Source organism: Daphnia carinata, chromosome 3 (genome assembly GCF_022539665.2).
Source record: "Daphnia carinata strain CSIRO-1 chromosome 3, CSIRO_AGI_Dcar_HiC_V3, whole genome shotgun sequence".
In the NCBI taxonomy this organism is placed as follows: domain Eukaryota; kingdom Metazoa; phylum Arthropoda; class Branchiopoda; order Diplostraca; family Daphniidae; genus Daphnia; species Daphnia carinata.
In genome coordinates this window covers 9,649,790-9,668,182 of record NC_081333.1, presented here as the reverse complement: position 1 = coordinate 9,668,182, position 18,393 = coordinate 9,649,790, and the positions used below count along the sequence as shown (strand labels likewise).

The 18,393-nt window shown below is 39.2% G+C and overlaps 3 protein-coding genes across 13 annotated transcripts; 2 read left to right on the top strand and 1 right to left on the bottom strand.

Moving 5' to 3' along the window:
• Positions 1-494: 494 nt before the first annotated feature.
• LOC130685211 (mucin-2-like) lies at positions 495-5,490 on the top strand. Of its 3 annotated transcripts, XM_057508459.2 has the most exons (11): positions 495-700; positions 770-1,988; positions 2,074-2,220; positions 2,301-2,477; positions 2,559-2,786; positions 2,859-3,017; positions 3,094-3,246; positions 3,307-3,468; positions 3,534-3,772; positions 3,841-4,602; positions 4,678-5,490. In XM_057508459.2, exons 1-11 carry the CDS (start codon positions 572-574, stop codon positions 5,212-5,214), a joined length of 3,912 nt encoding a protein of 1,303 aa, XP_057364442.1. In that variant the 5' UTR covers positions 495-571; the 3' UTR covers positions 5,215-5,490. The 3 variants fall into 3 exon arrangements, with proteins under 3 accessions (XP_057364442.1, XP_059350402.1, XP_059350403.1); XM_059494419.1 differs by having other exon boundaries at positions 2,301-2,786; XM_059494420.1 differs by lacking the exons at positions 2,074-2,220; positions 2,301-2,477; positions 2,559-2,786.
• Positions 5,491-5,830: 340 nt separating this feature from the next.
• LOC130685271 (transcription termination factor 4, mitochondrial-like) lies at positions 5,831-9,057 on the bottom strand. Of its 5 annotated transcripts, none has more exons than XM_057508549.2 (8): positions 7,991-9,057; positions 7,705-7,904; positions 7,208-7,601; positions 6,728-7,113; positions 6,568-6,654; positions 6,245-6,499; positions 6,035-6,182; positions 5,831-5,939 (listed from the first exon to the last, which is right to left on the bottom strand). In XM_057508549.2, the coding sequence occupies exon 1, from the start codon at positions 8,852-8,854 to the stop codon at positions 7,991-7,993; it is 864 nt and encodes a 287-aa protein (XP_057364532.1). In that variant the 5' UTR covers positions 8,855-9,057; the 3' UTR covers positions 5,831-5,939; positions 6,035-6,182; positions 6,245-6,499; positions 6,568-6,654; positions 6,728-7,113; positions 7,208-7,601; positions 7,705-7,904. The 5 variants fall into 5 exon arrangements, with proteins under 5 accessions (XP_057364532.1, XP_059350429.1, XP_057364529.1 ...); XM_059494446.1 differs by having other exon boundaries at positions 5,831-6,182; positions 7,991-8,873; positions 8,961-8,975; XM_057508546.2 differs by having other exon boundaries at positions 5,831-6,182; positions 7,705-7,924.
• A 400-nt stretch (positions 9,058-9,457) lies between these two features.
• LOC130685295 (glycogen phosphorylase-like) lies at positions 9,458-18,012 on the top strand. 5 transcript variants are annotated; one of them, XM_059494431.1, is made up of 16 exons: positions 9,458-9,844; positions 10,761-10,862; positions 10,930-11,112; positions 11,251-11,385; positions 12,274-12,385; positions 12,456-12,601; positions 12,693-12,866; positions 12,934-13,080; positions 13,151-13,314; positions 13,382-13,496; positions 13,557-13,739; positions 13,801-13,926; positions 13,992-14,213; positions 14,284-14,457; positions 14,523-14,594; positions 17,347-17,481. In XM_059494431.1, exons 1-16 carry the CDS (start codon positions 9,605-9,607, stop codon positions 17,440-17,442), a joined length of 2,391 nt encoding a protein of 796 aa, XP_059350414.1. In that variant the 5' UTR covers positions 9,458-9,604; the 3' UTR covers positions 17,443-17,481. The 5 variants fall into 5 exon arrangements, with proteins under 5 accessions (XP_059350414.1, XP_059350412.1, XP_059350411.1 ...); XM_059494429.1 differs by lacking the exon at positions 17,347-17,481 and adding an exon at positions 17,510-18,012 and having other exon boundaries at positions 9,459-9,844; positions 14,523-14,678; XM_059494428.1 differs by lacking the exon at positions 17,347-17,481 and adding an exon at positions 14,757-15,352 and having other exon boundaries at positions 9,459-9,844; positions 14,523-14,678.
• Positions 18,013-18,393: the final 381 nt, after the last annotated feature.

Below are 18,393 nucleotides of genomic sequence, written 5' to 3'. Positions count from 1 at the left end.
TCGGTATGGCCAAATCTATAACTTTACTGATTTTAGCGGTGGCTTTTCTGACCTTTTGTCTAAGCTCACATGATAGTAAATAAAGATTTGGATTCTTTAAAACTTTCGATTATGAAAAGCCTACAGTGATTACAACTTACAATATTAATTATTTTTAATGATATTCTCGGCGGGACGCGGAAGCCGGGAAAAAGGATCTTCGTAAAATCGGTAAAACGTAGGCCGCGCGAAGCCGTTCTTGTTCCCCTTTCCTAGGTTTTGCTGTGTCATATAGCGCCAATACCATGATTTCTCACTAAAAAAGAATAGAGTCGTTATAATAAAATATTTTAGCAACGCTCAGTGCTTAAATTAAGCATATTTTTACTGTATAGGAGATCAATGTGAATTTACGTTTGAATTTGAATAACGGATAATAGTAACCTCTGTTTGACTCTTGTTCGACTTCTGTCAGCCTGGCCTGTATTTGCAGCAGGCAATGCTCAACTGTTTAATTTCTTACAAACAGTTCGAATTTGCTTCGAAAGTCGTCAGTGTTACTACAAAACGTAATCAATCAATGTGAGAAAAAATGGCGAAGGATGAAAAGCTTGGTAAATGGGTAGAGGCAATGACACCACGACATGCAATTGAAAACTTCTTTGATCATGCAACATTAGTTGATTCGCCCGATCCTGAAGAGCTGTACAAGTCTTCCCTGGTATTCAACTCTATGCTTTGGTGTTTCTCGCATATTTTTCGTAAATAAACAGGTTTTTTTATGTTTTAGAGTTCCGGTCTCATAAAAATTCCAGAATCAACACCTTTGGCTAAAAGCCCCCAAAGCAGCCAGAGAAGTGGTTGGAAAAGAAAGTCTGACCATGAAGAGCAATATGATGGAAATGGTTCTAAAAGAAATAATGTTGAAGAGATCGATATGTCTTCAAGTGATTCTGTTTCGGACACACTAGTATTTCCCTCCAATCTAGAAAGTCCTCATCTGGTTATTCCACAAAAAACCGAATTAAAAATCAAGAAAAGGATGTCAGTTAGTGCATTCACAAAAGCAATACATAGTCAAGAGCCACAAGAGAGCAGTGTTACTATGAATGAATCCAGTATTGCTTCCACATTAGGAAGCCCAGATGAGGCACTTTCTCGCCGCCCAAGGAGATTAAAGAATAATACATCTGTATCTGATTTTGCAGAAACTCTAGGAAAGAAAGTTGAGAAAAAAATTATTAAAGATGATTCGTCAAACATGGAAAATACTAGCGTATTGTCCCATCTAGACAGCCTTGAGCATATCAGCTATGAAAAGCGCGGAACTGGCGTAGAAAAGAAACGGGCCTCTTCTACTGGCTTCAAAAGCATTTTGAATAAACGTTCCTTTCAAATTGGTGAACTCTCGGAAGATGAATCAACGGATCATTCAACTACACCATCGGCAATGCTTACGGAACAGTATGCACATTCGAAAAACTCACGATTGTCCCCGGCCTTTGAATCGATGCTTTCTATCCCCGTAGAAGCCCACTCGCAGATAGAGAAAACGTCCTCTAAAATTGGGTCTGATGCCCCTTCATCTAACAACAGTGATTCTGAATTGTATGAAGGCATGCCAGACTTGGAATCTCCAGATGATTTCTCATCTCCTGGTTCAACTATCCAGGTCATTAACAGAAATTCGTCAGGGCTGCCCGAAGTTTCAAAACATTTACAGAATTCAATAAGAGAAAAAAACGAAACAATCCCACCCGATCCGTTTGTTTCGCAAAATGGAAAAAATTTGGCGTCAGCCAGCGTTAGCAATTCAACTTATGATGTCCCTTCAGTGTTGGGCAGTCCACAGGAATATCAAGAATATTACCGACCCGGACATATGCCCTCGAAGAAAAAAGTTTCTGTTACTGGATTCTTGGCCACCCTCAGCCAGACTGTTGATCTCCAGTCGCGAAAGTCTTCAAATAGATCGTCTACATCGAAGACTTCCAAACGGACATCAATAGGTTTGCCATATTCCCAAATACTTTTGTTTTCCTTTGTGCATCAGAAACTTGTTTTCTTAACTATGTTTTGTCGAAAATACCTCAGAAGCAACCGGCGAACTTCTGCGTCAAAACACACCTTCGCCTATGCCCGAGCAATTAAGAAGGGTTACACGTAGCTCTAGCCAAGCCTTCGATAAAACGATTATTTCTCCAAAAACAACCCCCAGGAAAACCCCTACTCTAGAATCGAGTTAGTTAAAAAAAAAAGAATTTATGTTGAATTTTTTAAAATAACATCTTGATTTATATGTCTGTATTTTCTCCGTACAGAACATAGTGGCTCAGACGAATCTGCGCGTCAGTTCGTGAACAAAAGTTCTACCGATTTAGTCATGCAAACTGATGAAATGCCGCAAAATCCAAGTCAGATTCCCTCGGTTGAAGATGATTTTTCATCCTCTCGTTCAACGATCCAAGTCACCAACAGAAAATCGTCAGAGTTGCTAGGTATTGCAAAGCACTCTCTGATTTCAACAAAAGAAAAACACGAAACCATCGAGTCCGGTCCATTTGTTTCGCAAAATGTAGAAAGTTTGGCCGCAGACAGCGTTAGCAATTCAACTTCTGATGTCCCTTCAGTATTGGGAAGTCCACAGGAATATCAAGAGTATTACCGACCTGGGCATATGCAAAGAACAAGATCCCAGAAAAAAGTTTCTGTTACTGGGTTCCTGGCTACACTCAGCCAGACTGTTCAGTCGCAAAAATCCCCTAATAGATCGTCGACGTCGAAGGCTTCCATACGGACATCAATAGGTTTGTTATATTCTCAAATACTTTTGTTTTCCTATGTGCATAGGACTCTTGTTTTATAATTATGCTATGCAGGAAATGTCTCAGAAGAAACTGGTGAACTTCTGCGTCAGAACACCCCTTCGCCTCTGCCCGAGCAACTAAGAAGGGTTACACGTAGCTCTAGCCAAGCCATCGATAAAACGTTTGTTTCTCCAAAAACAAACCCCAGGAAATCCCCTACCCTAAAATTGAGTTAGTTAAACAAATTTTTGGTGGTGAATTTTTTATTAACATTTCGATTGATATGTCTGTATTTCCTCTTGTACAGAACACAGTGAATCCGATGAATCTGCGCATCAGTTGGTGAACAGAAGTCTTACGGCATTAGTCACGGAAATGGATGTCATTCCACAAAATTCAAGACAAATGTCTAAGAGATCATCGATGGCAGATTATAGGATAATCGAACATACAGAAGCAGGTTTGTATTAAGGTAATACATAATTTAGCCCCTGATTTTAATATTAGTTATGCTGGGTAGAAGGAAGCCATTCGGACAAAGCAGTTGGTATCCCGTTGAACGTAACTCCATCGAAACTTACCCATGAAAAGCGCGAAGCATCGCGCAGTTCTAGCCGAATCACCAACAGATCATCGGTAACATCAAAACCTAACCCGAAGAGTATCCTACATCCAGAACTGGGTGAGTTACAGATAAAACAAGTCGTTGTAGTCTACGTTTTAAACATTTTTAGCAATTTTGGATAGATGGCCAAGTAACAAAGGATTCTGAAGACATCTTGCCAATGCAGATGAAAACATCATTGTCCGTGACGGAGATTGCCTCGCCTATTTTGGCACCAATCGAAGCTAGAGCCTCTTCTGTTTTGTTATCTCCCAAAAGACAAATACGAAAATCTCTTAATTTTAGTACTCCAATTATTAAAGACAGTTCCGCAGCAACCACGCCGGCTACAGAAGATGGTCTACCTCCCATCGACGAAGTGGTAAGTTTTATTTTTTCATGTATCGTAATCTCATCTGAAGGTTTGCTGTCTCTTATGTAACGTGGTAGGAGATTGAAGAAACCCCTCCGACTGATGTTGATTCAATGGAAGAAGACAAGGTTTTCGAAGATGACCCTGCTATTGAGGGAATAGAAAAGCAAGCTGAAGCAGAAGACGACCATTTGTCCCCGAAAACAGCGACGCGTTCTTCCCATGAACTTAATCAGTTCACTCGTAAGTCCAGCAGCATGCAAATGACTTCGGCTAATCGATACCCGGCCTTGAAGAATTCCACTATAGTAGCAGGAGGGAGTGCGTTTGCTGGAGTTACACTTAGCATGTCGCCTATTGTACCAGATAAACAAGGTGCCCCTTTGCGTGTACCCTCTTCTCCAAAACTTACCACACCAGAGTCGCCTAAAACAGTGGCACAGTTTAGTGAAACTAAAGAGAAATCAACTCCACCAAAGAATCTTCATAGAACCCCATCGCATCCGTCAACTCCTGCCCCTTTTGGTAGAAAACGAACACGCTCCCTGACACAGAGTCCAATGTTTATGAATGTCATGAAGTCGACCGTGCAAAAGGCCGTCAGCAAGACCGTTAAAGATCAACAGCAATCGGTTCCTATTGTTGCGTCTCCAGGCAAAAATGCCACTACTCCCAAACAAGTCCCATCCGTCAAGGGACTGAGCCTTTCGAATACCAAAAAAGGGAAATCTATAGCTTTGTCGGCGTTTGATGAAATGCAGGATTCTTCAGATACAGAATGGGAAGACATGGAAGACAATCTAAAGCCCAAACCAGCCTGCATCAAAATTGCTTTCGAGGTAATTTCTGTTTAAAGGTTCATCGAACTATCCTATATTAATGGTATATTCGTGTTTGTGTATTTTCATGAGTAGGAGATACCAGATAGATCCAAGGATTTCGTACCATTTGAAGAACGACTGATGGCAGATCCAATCTTTCAAGCAAAGATGAGTCTACAACAGGCGAAATTGGCCTCTCAAAAAGCGGCTGAGGAGGCAGCAGCAGCAGCAAAAAAAGCGACCACAAAGAGAAAACCACGTATTATCAAAAAGAAAGAAGAAGATAACATAGCGAGTGTGGCAACCAACAAAGGCAACTTCCGCTTCTATGCACGTACTAAGGTGACTAAGGATGCCTTGGAAGTTGTCCACGGATTGGTTGGTGAATGGTTCGACTTCACACTTCGTCAAGTAGAAAAGTATTGCATTGATGAAGGTAAAGCATCCTTGGACACTTGGGAAGACTGCTACAAGGTTCTAAAAAGGCAAGGCCTGGTTAGTGATTATGTAGAATACTCTGGTCTGTGCCATGACTTACTTTTGAACGATGAATGCGACCAACTTCTCCCTACCCGCCCCCCACCTGAATATGCCGAATGGAGACGCGAAGCACAAAAACGAGAAAAATGAGTTGGTCACTGGTTTTTTTTTTATATTCATCTTTCATCCAAACCGTTTTGTTTTCTTTGTTACTATTCCTTAACGATCAGGAAAACAGTTTGCCGTTTGGTATATAGATCCGTTCGTATTTTTAAGCTACATTCATCGTTCAGGTATTTCTTTTCCAAAATTCAAGTCTAATTTTGATAGAGAGCTCTAGGTGAGGGAGCTTTCTTGTTCCGAGCGTTTATTTTATTACTATTATTTTTTTTTAGCTGAACACAGAAATACAAAATTAGGAAACGATTTCAGCGTTTTTACGGCAAAAATTTTGAAAAGAAAATGTGTTGCTATCGCTGAACAGTCGCAAGTTGGAATTCTTGGCATTGTTTCAGACAGCTAAAACTAGGCAGAATGCGGCTGTCAAAGCAAATCTGAGGAACCTGGACTATTCAAAGACACTTGCTTCATCGCAGGTATAATATTGTAACGATACACTGGGTTTCATTTCATGGTAATGTAGTAGTGGTAATTAATTACTAATTATTGATGCACCTGCATGCGTGTTTATTTCACTGTTTCTTATGTTTTTCTCCTTATCAATCTTGTGAACTTTGAAGAAATGACGAAACTAGACTAGATAATGTTTTCTCGCAGTACCCAGCATTAAACTAATAGTTGCGGGCTTGCTTGGTAAGTCACGTCTGACCGCTGCTGCGCCTGAATATCCACTACAAGTTTGTTTACAGAGTTATCTATTTAAAGCGAGAACGGGATAACGAACTCCAAGGACGTGACTTTGTGCACGGGCAACGTGAATGGCTAATGCAAGGTGACCCATTCCGCTTACTTGTGTAGTCTAGCTTCTTGTTGCCAGAGCCGCTTTGACTTTGCGTTCGCGCCAGGGTCGCGCAGCATTCTCCAGATGTAACGTCTCAACGGAATGAATGAATTTTTTTCTATCTCCGTCACGACGCATTTAACAATGCACCTAATAACTAAAGACATGTTAAATGGCAAAAGCCAACAACTACAAATTAACTGACAGTTATTGAGCTACCTTCCTCTTTCGTAAGAGTGCTGTTGACGTTCATTATCTTTAAATCTTCTGATATCAGTAGTACCTCTATGTTTTGGTTTCCGAATGTATCTGATTCCAGTAGTGCTATCAAATTATTTTTCCAGACTTCAATCGTCGTCTATGGTTACGACTTCACGCTGACTGAAAGCGTAGACGCCTTTCTTTCTTTCTATTCGGCGAGAATGAGTGTCACACCCACTATCACTTGAAACCTTCAACTTTCCCTGAAGGAGACTCGGGAAAAAATATACAGTAAGTATGGTGGTTGGTCTAGGAATTAATTTGATTTATATGGCAGATACCTTATACGTGCTATTCACCTTTAGGTTGGAAGTTAACTTCTTTTATGCAGTCTCCACGGAGAACCTAAATTACGTAGAGGAATTCACCTGGAAATAAAATAATATGATTTCAGCAGGCACCATTATCACCCTCTCAATTTTTCACAAAGCCATCACTAACCTTTATTATATGGATTTCTTTTAACGTCAATTATTGTTAATAACAAAACACGGTCACCCATATAAATGTCAAGGCATCAGTATAAAGGTACTGAATGTCTATCCAGACAAAAAGGAAAAACGGGCCGAGACGTTTCAAAGTGGGGTTCCCCTACCAAATCTTTTCTTCCAATGATCTCCTATCTTCTCTTTCATTTTCGTAACAAGAGCTCTGAGTTGTGTTTTAGCCAATGAACAAAGACGGCCTTTCGTCTGTCAGCATGCACATATAAGGCCTTGGACAACACACAGCAGTTTCATTTCTGGAAGTTGATGTTTTTGGGATACTTCGTCTTTCAGACACTGTACCTCCAGTGAAAGAAGTGCTCTAAGGTAATTTGTGGTTGCCTGTGTACCTCAAAAGTTATTGCTATTATATTTAAAATAATATCCTAGATGAGACATTTGTATGTGGTTGCACTCCTTCTTCTCTGTGTCTTACCTGTTTTCTTGTGGCCTATGGAAGAGTCCTGGCATCCACTCCCAGTAGCGTTAGGTAAACGTACTAAAACCAGAGAAAAAAATTATGTGCCTTCGTATGTAACGTTTTTCATTATCAATTTCAGTGGAGGAAGGATTCGAAGTGGCCGGTCGACATCGGAGGGCAATTCACTCGTCCCCAACTACCGAAGCTACCAACAGGCGGACGACCTCAAGCAAAAGTTCAGCTCCGGCACACCGTAAAGGTTCTACTATCCCTCACCAAACTGCTAAAACGCCAACTCCTGCCCACCACTCGCAACCCGAGAACAGGAGAGGGGCGAAGGAAAACCGCCCGACGAAGCCGGGAAAGAAATTGGTCCTTCAACATCATCAGCAAAAAAACCATAGGAAATCTACTGAAACCAAAGTGCACTAATCAGGAAAACCACCTCTGCTTCGTCAGTAAAGTCATCTAAACTAATTCGTTCAAGGCTTTTTTATATATTTGATACTGACCTGTTGCCTATTTGAAGATTCATAAGCCACAGAAACCTGGCACACGCTTTGCTGCCTCAATAAACGAGAAATAATTAGGGAAAAGCATTCTTTCTATCCCCCGAAAAATTTCTTCTCCATTGTCCAAACTTTGAGTAACTATTGCGTTTCACCCTTTCTTGTACATCTTCGTAAAACATGAATGTGCATATTTCTTCTACCTTTCAATACAAAACAGAGTCTTTTGAATTGATTTTCATTATTATATTCCATTTTCACTGATATAACTTCTAAAGTAAATACTAACTTATTTGTTACGTCGCGCAGAGTATCTGTTTTTATAGCTCCCGCCTGAATCTTTTTCATCCTCTGAATTATCTCCATCGGTGTGATCGTTTGAATCCATTTCATCTTCATCACTTATGTGATCTTCTTCGCTCGTCATCAAGGAATCAAAAACGACATAGTCTTCAATAGTAAAGCCTTTGAAAAGAGTGAGGAATATCTCGTCTGAACAAAAGAATAGGTCAGGGATACTTGGATTATTTATCAATCCCTCTTTGTTCTTCGGGTCGATTTTCTTATATAAGCCTGAACGGTATGCGAACATGTGCCGAGTTTTAATCAAGCTGTAAGAACACTGAAGGATTCTTGATTTGGCTATTTTTGGTTTGTTCATCATCATCTCCATGATGCAATAGTCAATTTTCTGGTTAGTAATGAAACTATTGTCAATCAGAGTATTGGGGGCACCAATGGCTGCAATTCTTCCTTGATGATCACCCATTTGTCTCAACAGGTTTGAATGATTCCTCTTAAGTACTTGAAAGTCACGGTCAAAAATTTTTGGTTCACGGGCAAGCACATCTCTAATTTCTTCTGTTTTAAACCCAATTGAGCTAAGTACTTCAAAATGGTGGCATAGACGTTCGGCTGGGTAACTTGACAGTGCAGGATTATTGAAGAGCATACTGGTACTTTGTTTTAATGAGAAACCTAAATCTTGAAACTTTTTAATAGAGGCATTCCATACTTGTTGACCAAGAGTGTTCTGCATATCTTCTATATTATCTGACTTAGTGCTCAGGAAGGCAGGTAGAAAGTTACGCCATTTACTTTTTGACTGTTTGCCAAGCCCTAGCACTCCAGTCAATGATCTGTGTAGCATCATGGATTCAAAGGCAGCAAACCTAATGTTGTTTTAAACAATCCAATTTTGTGTGAATTCAAATTTTTACCCTGTACGACAATGCTAAGAAATGTGAAGAGCAGCGTACCACGGGTACAATAAAACAGATATTTACAAGGCGTACATAAATTCTATAGACTTCCGATTTCTGGCTAATATAATGTCTTCGAAAAGAAACTTGTACCTGGTAAACAAACCATGCGGGTATTTGTTTTAAAGAAAATCGACGGTTGAAAGCGATATAATAGAAATTCGCTAGATGGCGTTGAATTTTTATCAGCTGAAAGGAAGTTCTATCGAAACATACTATACATGACTTTTGATTTTGCATTTAACTTTTTACTGAATTTAATTTGAATAACTAAGTCGTGTGTTTTCGCCTAGCAGTGCTTTATATCGCAAAAAAAAAAATGAAAAGTGACCCCGTGTACAATCGCCCCGCATCCTGCCCACCAATTTCTGGGCCAAATGTCCATTCAAATCCCCGCACATAAGTCCGCAATTTATCAGCCTGCATCAAAATCCCGTGTTTTAACGCAATCCCGTTCATATCGGATTGTTACAGATTTACTTTAGACGTTTCTGTTGGAGAAACAAGACTTCACTCGTTCTCAGATCGAGGCGAAAGTCAGTGCTCCTCTTGCCGACTCTCCATTCTTCAAGTTTTGACTCAGATATATCGTTTGTACTTAAATTTGATCCAGCCAAAGTTTGAAGTAATTATTCGCCAACATGTCGGTCCAAAGTGATGCCGATAAGCGAAAGCAGATTTCGGTTCGAGGTATTGCCCAGGTGGAGAACGTGGCCAACGTCAAGAAGTCGTTCAATCGACATTTGCATTACACTTTGGTCAAGGATCGTAACGTGGCCACGGTTCGCGATTATTTTTTCGCTCTTGCCCATACCGTGAAGGATCACCTTGTATCGCGTTGGATCCGTACTCAACAGTACTACTATGAAAAAGACCCCAAGGTAATTAGTTTTCAGAATCAACTAAATGACATAAGTGCTTGTTGTGTATGTTGCTATGCTGGTGGTATACCAATATTTCCAATTTGTAAGACGATAAAAAGGCCTGGGGGGAAATGTCTGACGACAGTATTACTTTGATTATTTTGTTTTTTATTTTGCTACGAAAAACTGTGTCGAAACTGTACGACTTCCTTACATTGTTTTACTAGAAACGCTTTTTATCTGTTTATAAATTAGTATACCGCGTATTGTGGTTAATGAACATGCTAAGGACATTGCATTAATTTTCACACAATCGATGCCAAGGGCTTTAGCGAATTTTGTTTGTGTGCAGTCGATTCTGTCTCAGTGGTGGGTCGCTTGAAGGTGACTTTGGTTGAGGTCGGCGCCGAGCGCAGTCGCTACTAACATGCGAGTTGTCCCAAGCCGTTGGTATGGATCTTATTTTAGCATGCCCGAGCCTCGCTATTGGGGCATGCCTATCACGTGATGGGATCGCTCCCGCTACTACACTCTTCTATAGGATCTTTCTACTCATAAACTTTCTCCTCGTGTTGGACATTACTTTCTAACACAGAAAAGGAATCGAATTCGCTTAAGTGGCTCAAAAAAATAATTATAACCTACTTTCTCTAACTGCTTTTACCTCTTCTCCGAATTCCCTTATCTGGGAAAAAAATAAAGCATCAGGCTGGCCAAATTGACGCTATTTTTTTTTAGATAACTCGTTCAAGGGCAGTTTTTCGATCTGTAGAGGTCAGTGCCCCAATTTTATATTGCCACTTTGGTGGCTTGGTACAGGGTGACATCAAGAACTGGAGTAATGCGCTGGCAGCGTTTTGCGGGAAATCCATGCTCTTGTTTACCAACGAATCGCCAAATATTACCTTACCTTCGTGTTTCTGTCCATTTTCAGCGCGTCTACTATCTCTCCCTGGAGTTCTACATGGGTCGGACCTTGACGAACACAACTGTCAACTTGGGCATCCAAAGCGCATGCGATGAGGCCATGTACCAAGTAAGTGGATCAGTTAAGAAATGTCCAATTCGAATTGTTACTCATGAGCTTTTTTGCTCCATTTTAGTTGGGTTTGGATATTGAAGAATTGGAAGAGATGGAAGAAGATGCCGGATTAGGTAATGGAGGTCTGGGCCGCCTGGCAGCATGCTTTTTGGACTCCATGGCAACCCTTGGATTGGCTGCTTATGGTTACGGCATCCGTTATGAATATGGCATTTTTGCGCAACGCATCAGGAACGGAGAACAGGTAATTTTAACCTACTTTAATAATCATTGACATTTCAGGGATTTCATTTGTCTGCCAATTTCACCTGGTCGTGTCCTTTAATGAAATCCATTTGAACATTGCTGTAATGAATGATGCCAACGATGAACTTCCTGCAAGTTAGAAGAACCTGATGATTGGTTGCGGTTTGGCAACCCATGGGAGCGTTCACGACCAGAGTACTCGATTCCGGTACACTTTGGAGGGCGTGTCGTCACCAGTGATGACGGATACCATAAGTGGATCGACACTAAGGTTCCTTTAAATTGTAGCGACTCATCTAGTTGCACCGGGTTATTAGAATTAGATCACGGGATTCATGATCAAAATGGTGGTTGGCGATGCTCATGAAGATTTTGTCTTCACTGGTATAGTGAAATAGTGGAAATTGTTAACATCCCCATTTTTCTTTACATCCATTTTTTTTTTACAGGACGCATATAGTAGATTTCTCCAAATGTTCAATTTGTTTTGTTTTTGTACATCTTTCTCCTAATTTGTAGGGGTTCTACTACCTTATTAATGTTTTGGGTATTCCAATTGTGGTTGTTATATTAGCTTGAAGAACCCGATGATTGGTTGAGATTTGGCAATCCCTGGGAAAAGGCTCGTCCGGAGTTCACTCTTCCTGTTAACTTCTACGGACACGTGGAGGACACACCCGAGGGCAAGAAGTGGGTCAACACGCAGGTTTGATGAACTTGGAATTATTTGTTGCTGTTGAACCGCCCTGCAATCTGCTTGATGCCGACCGCTGTAATGTTTCCTCTTCGACGCTCTGCAGTGATTGTTGCTAGATCTTCGATGTTCACAATCGATTAATGCTTAAAACACAAACCTCAAGTAATGCTATGAAACATTCACGGAACTGTTCTGGCACCTAAAATAATTCAGTTGAATAATCGTAGTTTTTTTCCGTAAAATTTTATTGCTATTTGCTAGCATTAACTGTTGCCACAGTGGGCAGATGGGGTTATTTTGTGCATGGTAGTTGATTGCCTAGACTAGTTTGGTACCCTTCTTCTTTTAAAAAAATTAATATTATCATTTTTGTTAAACTAACAAGAGGGTTTTGGATTATCTTAGTTATTCGAGTTTCCTTTTGTTAAATTTTCCATCTAATTTTGATTTTATAACGCAAAGGTTGTCTTTGCCTTCCCGTACGACAACCCAATTCCCGGCTTCAAGAACAACGTCGTCAATTCGATGCGTTTATGGTCGGCCAAGTCGCCACAAGACTTCGATTTGCGCTTCTGTAATATCACTTCATCATTCATGACAAAGTTTATTTTATTTCATCCGTAATCTATATTACATATTTTTAGTCAATGACGGCGATTACATTCAAGCCGTTTTGGATCGTAACACGGCCGAGAACATCTCTCGTGTTTTGTACCCCAACGATAACTTCTTCGAAGGCAAAGAGTTGCGTCTGAAACAAGAATATTTTATGGTGGCTGCCACTCTACAGGTAATAAAAAAGAAATCGCACAATATCTTAACTCATTTATATCGTCAAAAAACGTAAAAATGCGGAAAATAATAAACTATTCTTCTTGTAGGATATTATCCGGCGCTTCAAGTCGTCCAAGTTTGGTTCACGCGAAGCCGTACGCACATCCTTTGACTCGTTCCCAGACAAAGTAGCCATTCAGTTGAACGACACTCATCCGTCACTTGCTATTCCGGAACTGATGAGAATTCTTGTTGACATTGAAGGTCTTTCATGGGAAAAGGTAACTGGCTACCACCGTTTTCTTTGTTTCGTGCTACAATTAACACGATTAACGGCAATAATTATAGGCTTGGGATATTACCACACGTACATGTGCGTACACCAACCATACTGTTTTGCCCGAAGCCCTTGAAAGATGGCCTGTCAGTATGTTGAACTCAATCCTTCCTCGTCATCTGCAGATCATTTATGAAATCAACCATCGTCATCTTGAGGTTTGTATCTACCTTCCAATTGAGAACAAATGGGTAGTTCATGTTTCAATTTTTCTGATTTGTAATCCAGAATGTAGCTAAGCTTTTCCCTGGTGACGTTGACCGCTTGCGCCGGATGTCCATGATTGAGGAAGAAGGAGAAAAGCGTGTTAACATGGCTTACCTTGCCATTGTTGGATCGCATGCTGTCAATGGTGTTGCCCAGATTCACTCCGACATCCTGAAACGTGATCTGTAAGATACTTATTTTCTACACCGTTAATCAACTCGTTTGATTGAGAACTAATCAGTTGTTTTATAGGTTCCATGATTTCTATGAAATGAACCCAGAGAAATTCTTGAACAAAACCAACGGAATTACTCCTCGCCGTTGGTTGTTGTTGTGCAACTCGTCTCTTGCTGATGTCATTGCCGAGGTAAATATACTCCTGCATTCAAATGGTGTAATCGCAATTAATAAATTGTGATTTTAATAGCGTATTGGTGAAGATTGGATTTCTCATTTGGAGCAGTTGGCTCAGCTGAAGCCATTAGCTGAAGATCCAGCTTTTCAACGCGCTGTCCAGACAGTTAAACAGGAAAATAAGATGAAAGTTGCTCAGTACCTCCAAAAGGAGTACGGAGTGAACGTCAATCCAGCTTCCCTGTTTGACATTCAGGTGCGGTACTGTTTTGCAAAATACTTGAGTATGTTAATCTAACAATATTGTTGATTCTTAGGTTAAGCGAATTCACGAGTACAAACGTCAGCTCATGAACTGTCTCCATATTATTACCTTGTACAACCGCATCAAAGCTAATCCCAGGGCTCAAATCGTTCCCAGGACTATTATGATTGGTGGAAAGGTATAGAATCAAGGATGAAAAATCAAAGCAAAACGTACGTTGAATGTCTGATATCTTGTTTCTAGGCGGCTCCTGGTTATCATATGGCTAAGAAAATCATCAAGCTTATTTGCTCTGTTGGCCAAGTCATCAACAGCGACCCAATTGTTGGCGATAAGCTGAAGGTGATCTACTTGGAAAATTACCGCGTAACGTTGGCAGAAAAGATTATTCCAGCTGCTGATCTGAGTGAACAAATCTCTACGGCTGGAACTGAAGCATCAGGAACCGGAAACATGAAGTTCATGGTGATGATGCAGTTTTGGAATCGTTTGAATTTTAAACTAATTGTCGTTTGTTTTAATGCAATGAAAATAGTTGAACGGTGCTCTAACCATCGGTACCCTCGACGGAGCCAATGTTGAGATGGCTGAAGAGATGGGACTGGACAATATTTTCATTTTCGGTATGAAGGAAAACGAAGTAGAGGATCTTAAGAAGCGAGGTTACAATGCTTTCGACTACTACAATGCCAACGCCGAACTCAAGCAGGTCGGTTTCAGTTTTACAAATTCCAAGACCTACCAGAACAATTGCTAACGCAAAAGATTTTGTAGGTAATTGACCAGATTGCCTCTGGATTCTTTAGCCCCAACAACCCCGAAGAGTTCCGTGACATTTACAACAACCTTATGTATCACGATCGTTTCTTCTGCTTGGCTGATTACGACGATTACATTGCCGCCCAAGAACGAGTCAATGAGGCTTACAAGGTAACAACTTAGTTTTTATTTCAGGTTGACTGTTCGAGTTTAGTTATGTAATGTGTGGTTTTCCATTTGAAAATACAGAATCAGAGCGTCTGGATGAAGATGAGCATTCACAACATCGCTTCATCTGGTAAATTCTCAAGCGATCGAACAATCGCTGAATACGCCCGCGAAATTTGGGGCGTTGAGCCTTCCTGGGATAAGTTGCCCGCTCCTCATGAGCCTGTTGAAGAAACAAAATGAATGTCAAAAGAATAACCTTTGTCACATTTACATACTGAAGAAGGAAAGTTGCAATTCGTGTTCGAAGTAAACATCACACCAATCACGCTACAGCTGAGTAGCGTTTATAAGCGGAAAAGGTTCGTATTTCCCCGTTTAGATTTTGTTTCATGGTGTAGTTCGGTTGAAATGTGTGGGAAAAGAACAATCTTGTAAATCTTTTAAAGCTGTTTCTCCAGACTGCTGTAGCCACGATGTCGTTATTGTTCATGTTTGCTATTTTTTCTTAAATTCTAGTGTCGATGTTCTTGTTCTGTTACAGAAAGGACTTTAATGTGAGTTTCCACTTCTTCTCCACCATTTTTTTTTATTTTTTATCATCATTTCCAAAATCCCACCTTGTTTTTCTTTCTTGGTAGTCAAATACACTGAAAGTGAAGAAATTTAGAAATAAATCCGCGGCACCTGTACCTTTTAAATCCCAGATACTTTGTTTTTAGATTATGTATTTTTCATATTCTTACAACTTAAAGTTGCTCTTTTCAACTGTCCCGCACTTGTGTCTTGCAAAAGCGTGTGTGTGATAACTGGGACTGAACAAATTGAAGTAAACATAGAAAGAAGAAAGGCAGAAAGAAGAAATGGACAGCTCGATGAGCAGATCGAATCAAAAGTCGAGGGATTTTAGAATGCCAAACCTGTTGAGATCATGGATGTTGGCATTCTTTTTTTGTTGTAAAGTTTTGTATAAGATTTGAAAAAGAATTCACGTTGAAAACCAATTGTGCTCTTCTATCACAATTTGGTGAGAAAAGTAACACATCCTGATTGATTGTCGCGGATTAACGACGTCGCCGAATAGACATCGATAGACATAAAATCTGCTGGCCCTTCATCAAATAAATAATTATTTCTTTATCCGATTTTTAAAAAAGGTGAAATACGACACCGAATAAGCAAGCTTCTTATTAGCCTCAATGACAGGAATCGCCATAAAAAAAACCTGTAACAAAGCTTAGCGTACTGGCGCGCTAGAAATAGTTTCGATTCGCACCTAATTTTATATTTTAGATTACTCAAAAACCATAAACTCTACGTAAGAACATATTCCATTTTCTTGTTCCGTGATTAATTTTGAATCAGGATCGTATATAGTTATCTCGATTAAATGATATTATTTTTAAATAGGAAAAAATTTTAAGCCCGGCAAAATATGCCCGAAAAAATAAGCCCGACTTTCTGTTTTTTTTTGTTTAATTCAAAAACTATAAGGCCAATTAAAAAATAAACTTTATATTCGTGATTAGCATTTCATTCTGCATCCAAATCATGTATTTTAAGCCACATTTGAAATTTGGCCAAAAATGAAAAAGTAGGAAGGCTATAGCCTTCTCACTTTTTCAATTTTCGTCAAATTCTAGATTTGATTAAAAATACATTATTTTGATTCGAAATTGATCGCTGGTCGCGAAAATCAGGTATATTTTCATATTGGGCCTGTAGATTTTGAATTAACCGTAAAAAACAGAAGGCCGGGCTTATTTTGTCGGGCTTAAAATTTTGTCCTATTAAAAAATAATATCATTAAATCTAGATAAACTATGTATAATTCTGATTCAAAATTTAACAAAGAACACGATAATGAAATTTGTTTTTACGTAGAGTTTATAGTTTTTGAATAATCAAAGAAGTTTGATGTCACGCTAGCGCTGTAGCATACTGGCGCGCTAGTAATGGTTTCGATTCGCCCCTATATTTTAGATTGCTCAAAAACTATAAACTCTAAATAAAAACAACTTCCATTTTCGTGTTTCTTGGTTAATTTTGAATCAGAATCATGTACAGTTATCTAGACTTAATGATATTATTTTTTAATAGGACAAAATTTTAAGCCCGACAAAATAAGCCCGGCCTTCTGTTTTTTTTGTTTAATTCAAAAACTATAAGGCCAATTAAAAAATAAACTTTATATTCGTGATTAACATTTCATTCTGCATCCAAATCATGTATTTTAAGCCACATTTGAAATTTGGCCAAAAATGAAAAAGTAGGAAGGCTATAGCCTTCTCACTTTTCAATTTTCGTCAAATTCTAGATTTGGTTAAAAATACATTATTTTGATTCGAAATTGATCGCTGGTCGCGAAAATCAGGTATATTTTCATATTGGGCCTATAGATTTTGAATTAACCGTAAAAAACAGAAGGCCGGGCTTATTTTGTCGGGCTTAAAATTGTGTCCTATTAAAAAATAATGTCATTAAATCTAGATAAACTATATATGATTCTGATTCAAAATTTAACAAAGAACACGATAATGAAATTTGTTTTTACGTAGAGTTTATAGTTTTTGAATAATCAAAGAAGTTTGATGTGTCATGCTAGCGCTGTAGCGTACTGGCGCGCTAGAAAATGGTTTCGATTCGCAATTTATTTAATTCAATTTACAACCTCATGTATCACGATCGTTTCTTTTGCTCGGCTGATTACGACGATTATATAGCCGCCCACGAGAAAGTCAATGCGGCTTACAAGGAAACAACTTAGTTTTTATTTTCATCTGGACTGTTCGAGTTTAGTTATGTAATGTGTGGTTTTCTATTTGAAAATACAGGACCAGAGCGTCTGGATGAAGATTTGTATTCACAACATTGCTTCATTTGGCAAATTTTCTAGTGATCGGACAATCGCAGAATACGCCCGTGAAATCTGGGGTGTTGAGCTTAGTTGGAAAAAGTTGCCTACACTCCTCGAGCCCGTTGAAGAGACAAAATGAATGTCAAAAGAATAACCTTTGTCACATTTACATACTAAAGAAGGAAAGAAGGAAAGGTTGCAATTCGTGTTCAAAGTAAACATCACACCAATCACGCTACAGCTGCGTAGCGTTTATAAGCGGAAAAGGTTCGTATTTCCCCGTTTAGATTTTGTTTCAAGGTGTAGCTCGGTTGAAATGTGTGGGAAAAAGAACAATCTTGTAAATCTTTTAAAGCTGTTTCTCCAGACTGCTGTAGCCACGATGTCGTTATTGTTCATGTTTGCTATTTTTCTTAAATTCCAGTATCGATGTTATTGTTCTGTTACAGAAAGGACTTTAAGTGAGTGTCCACTTCTTCTCCACCATGTTTTTTTCAATTTTTTATCATTTCCAAAATCCCACCTTGTTTTTCTTTCTTGGTAGTCAAATACACTGAAAGTGAAGAAATTTAGAAATAAATCCGCGGCACCTGTACCTTTTAAATCCCAGGTACTTTGTTTTTAGATTATGTATTTTTCATATCTTTCCAACTTAAAGTTGCACTTTTCAACTGGCCCTCGTGGAAACATTTACGGAAACCAAAGAAGAGAAAGTAGAACGAAGACAACATTGTGAATAGGTTATACACATCTAGTTAAATGTCCATTCCAACAAATCAATTTTCCAAACTTGCCATCAAATAGACACACCGAGGTATCCAAATAACCCTTTTAAAATTTAGTTTTTTTACGATTAAACGA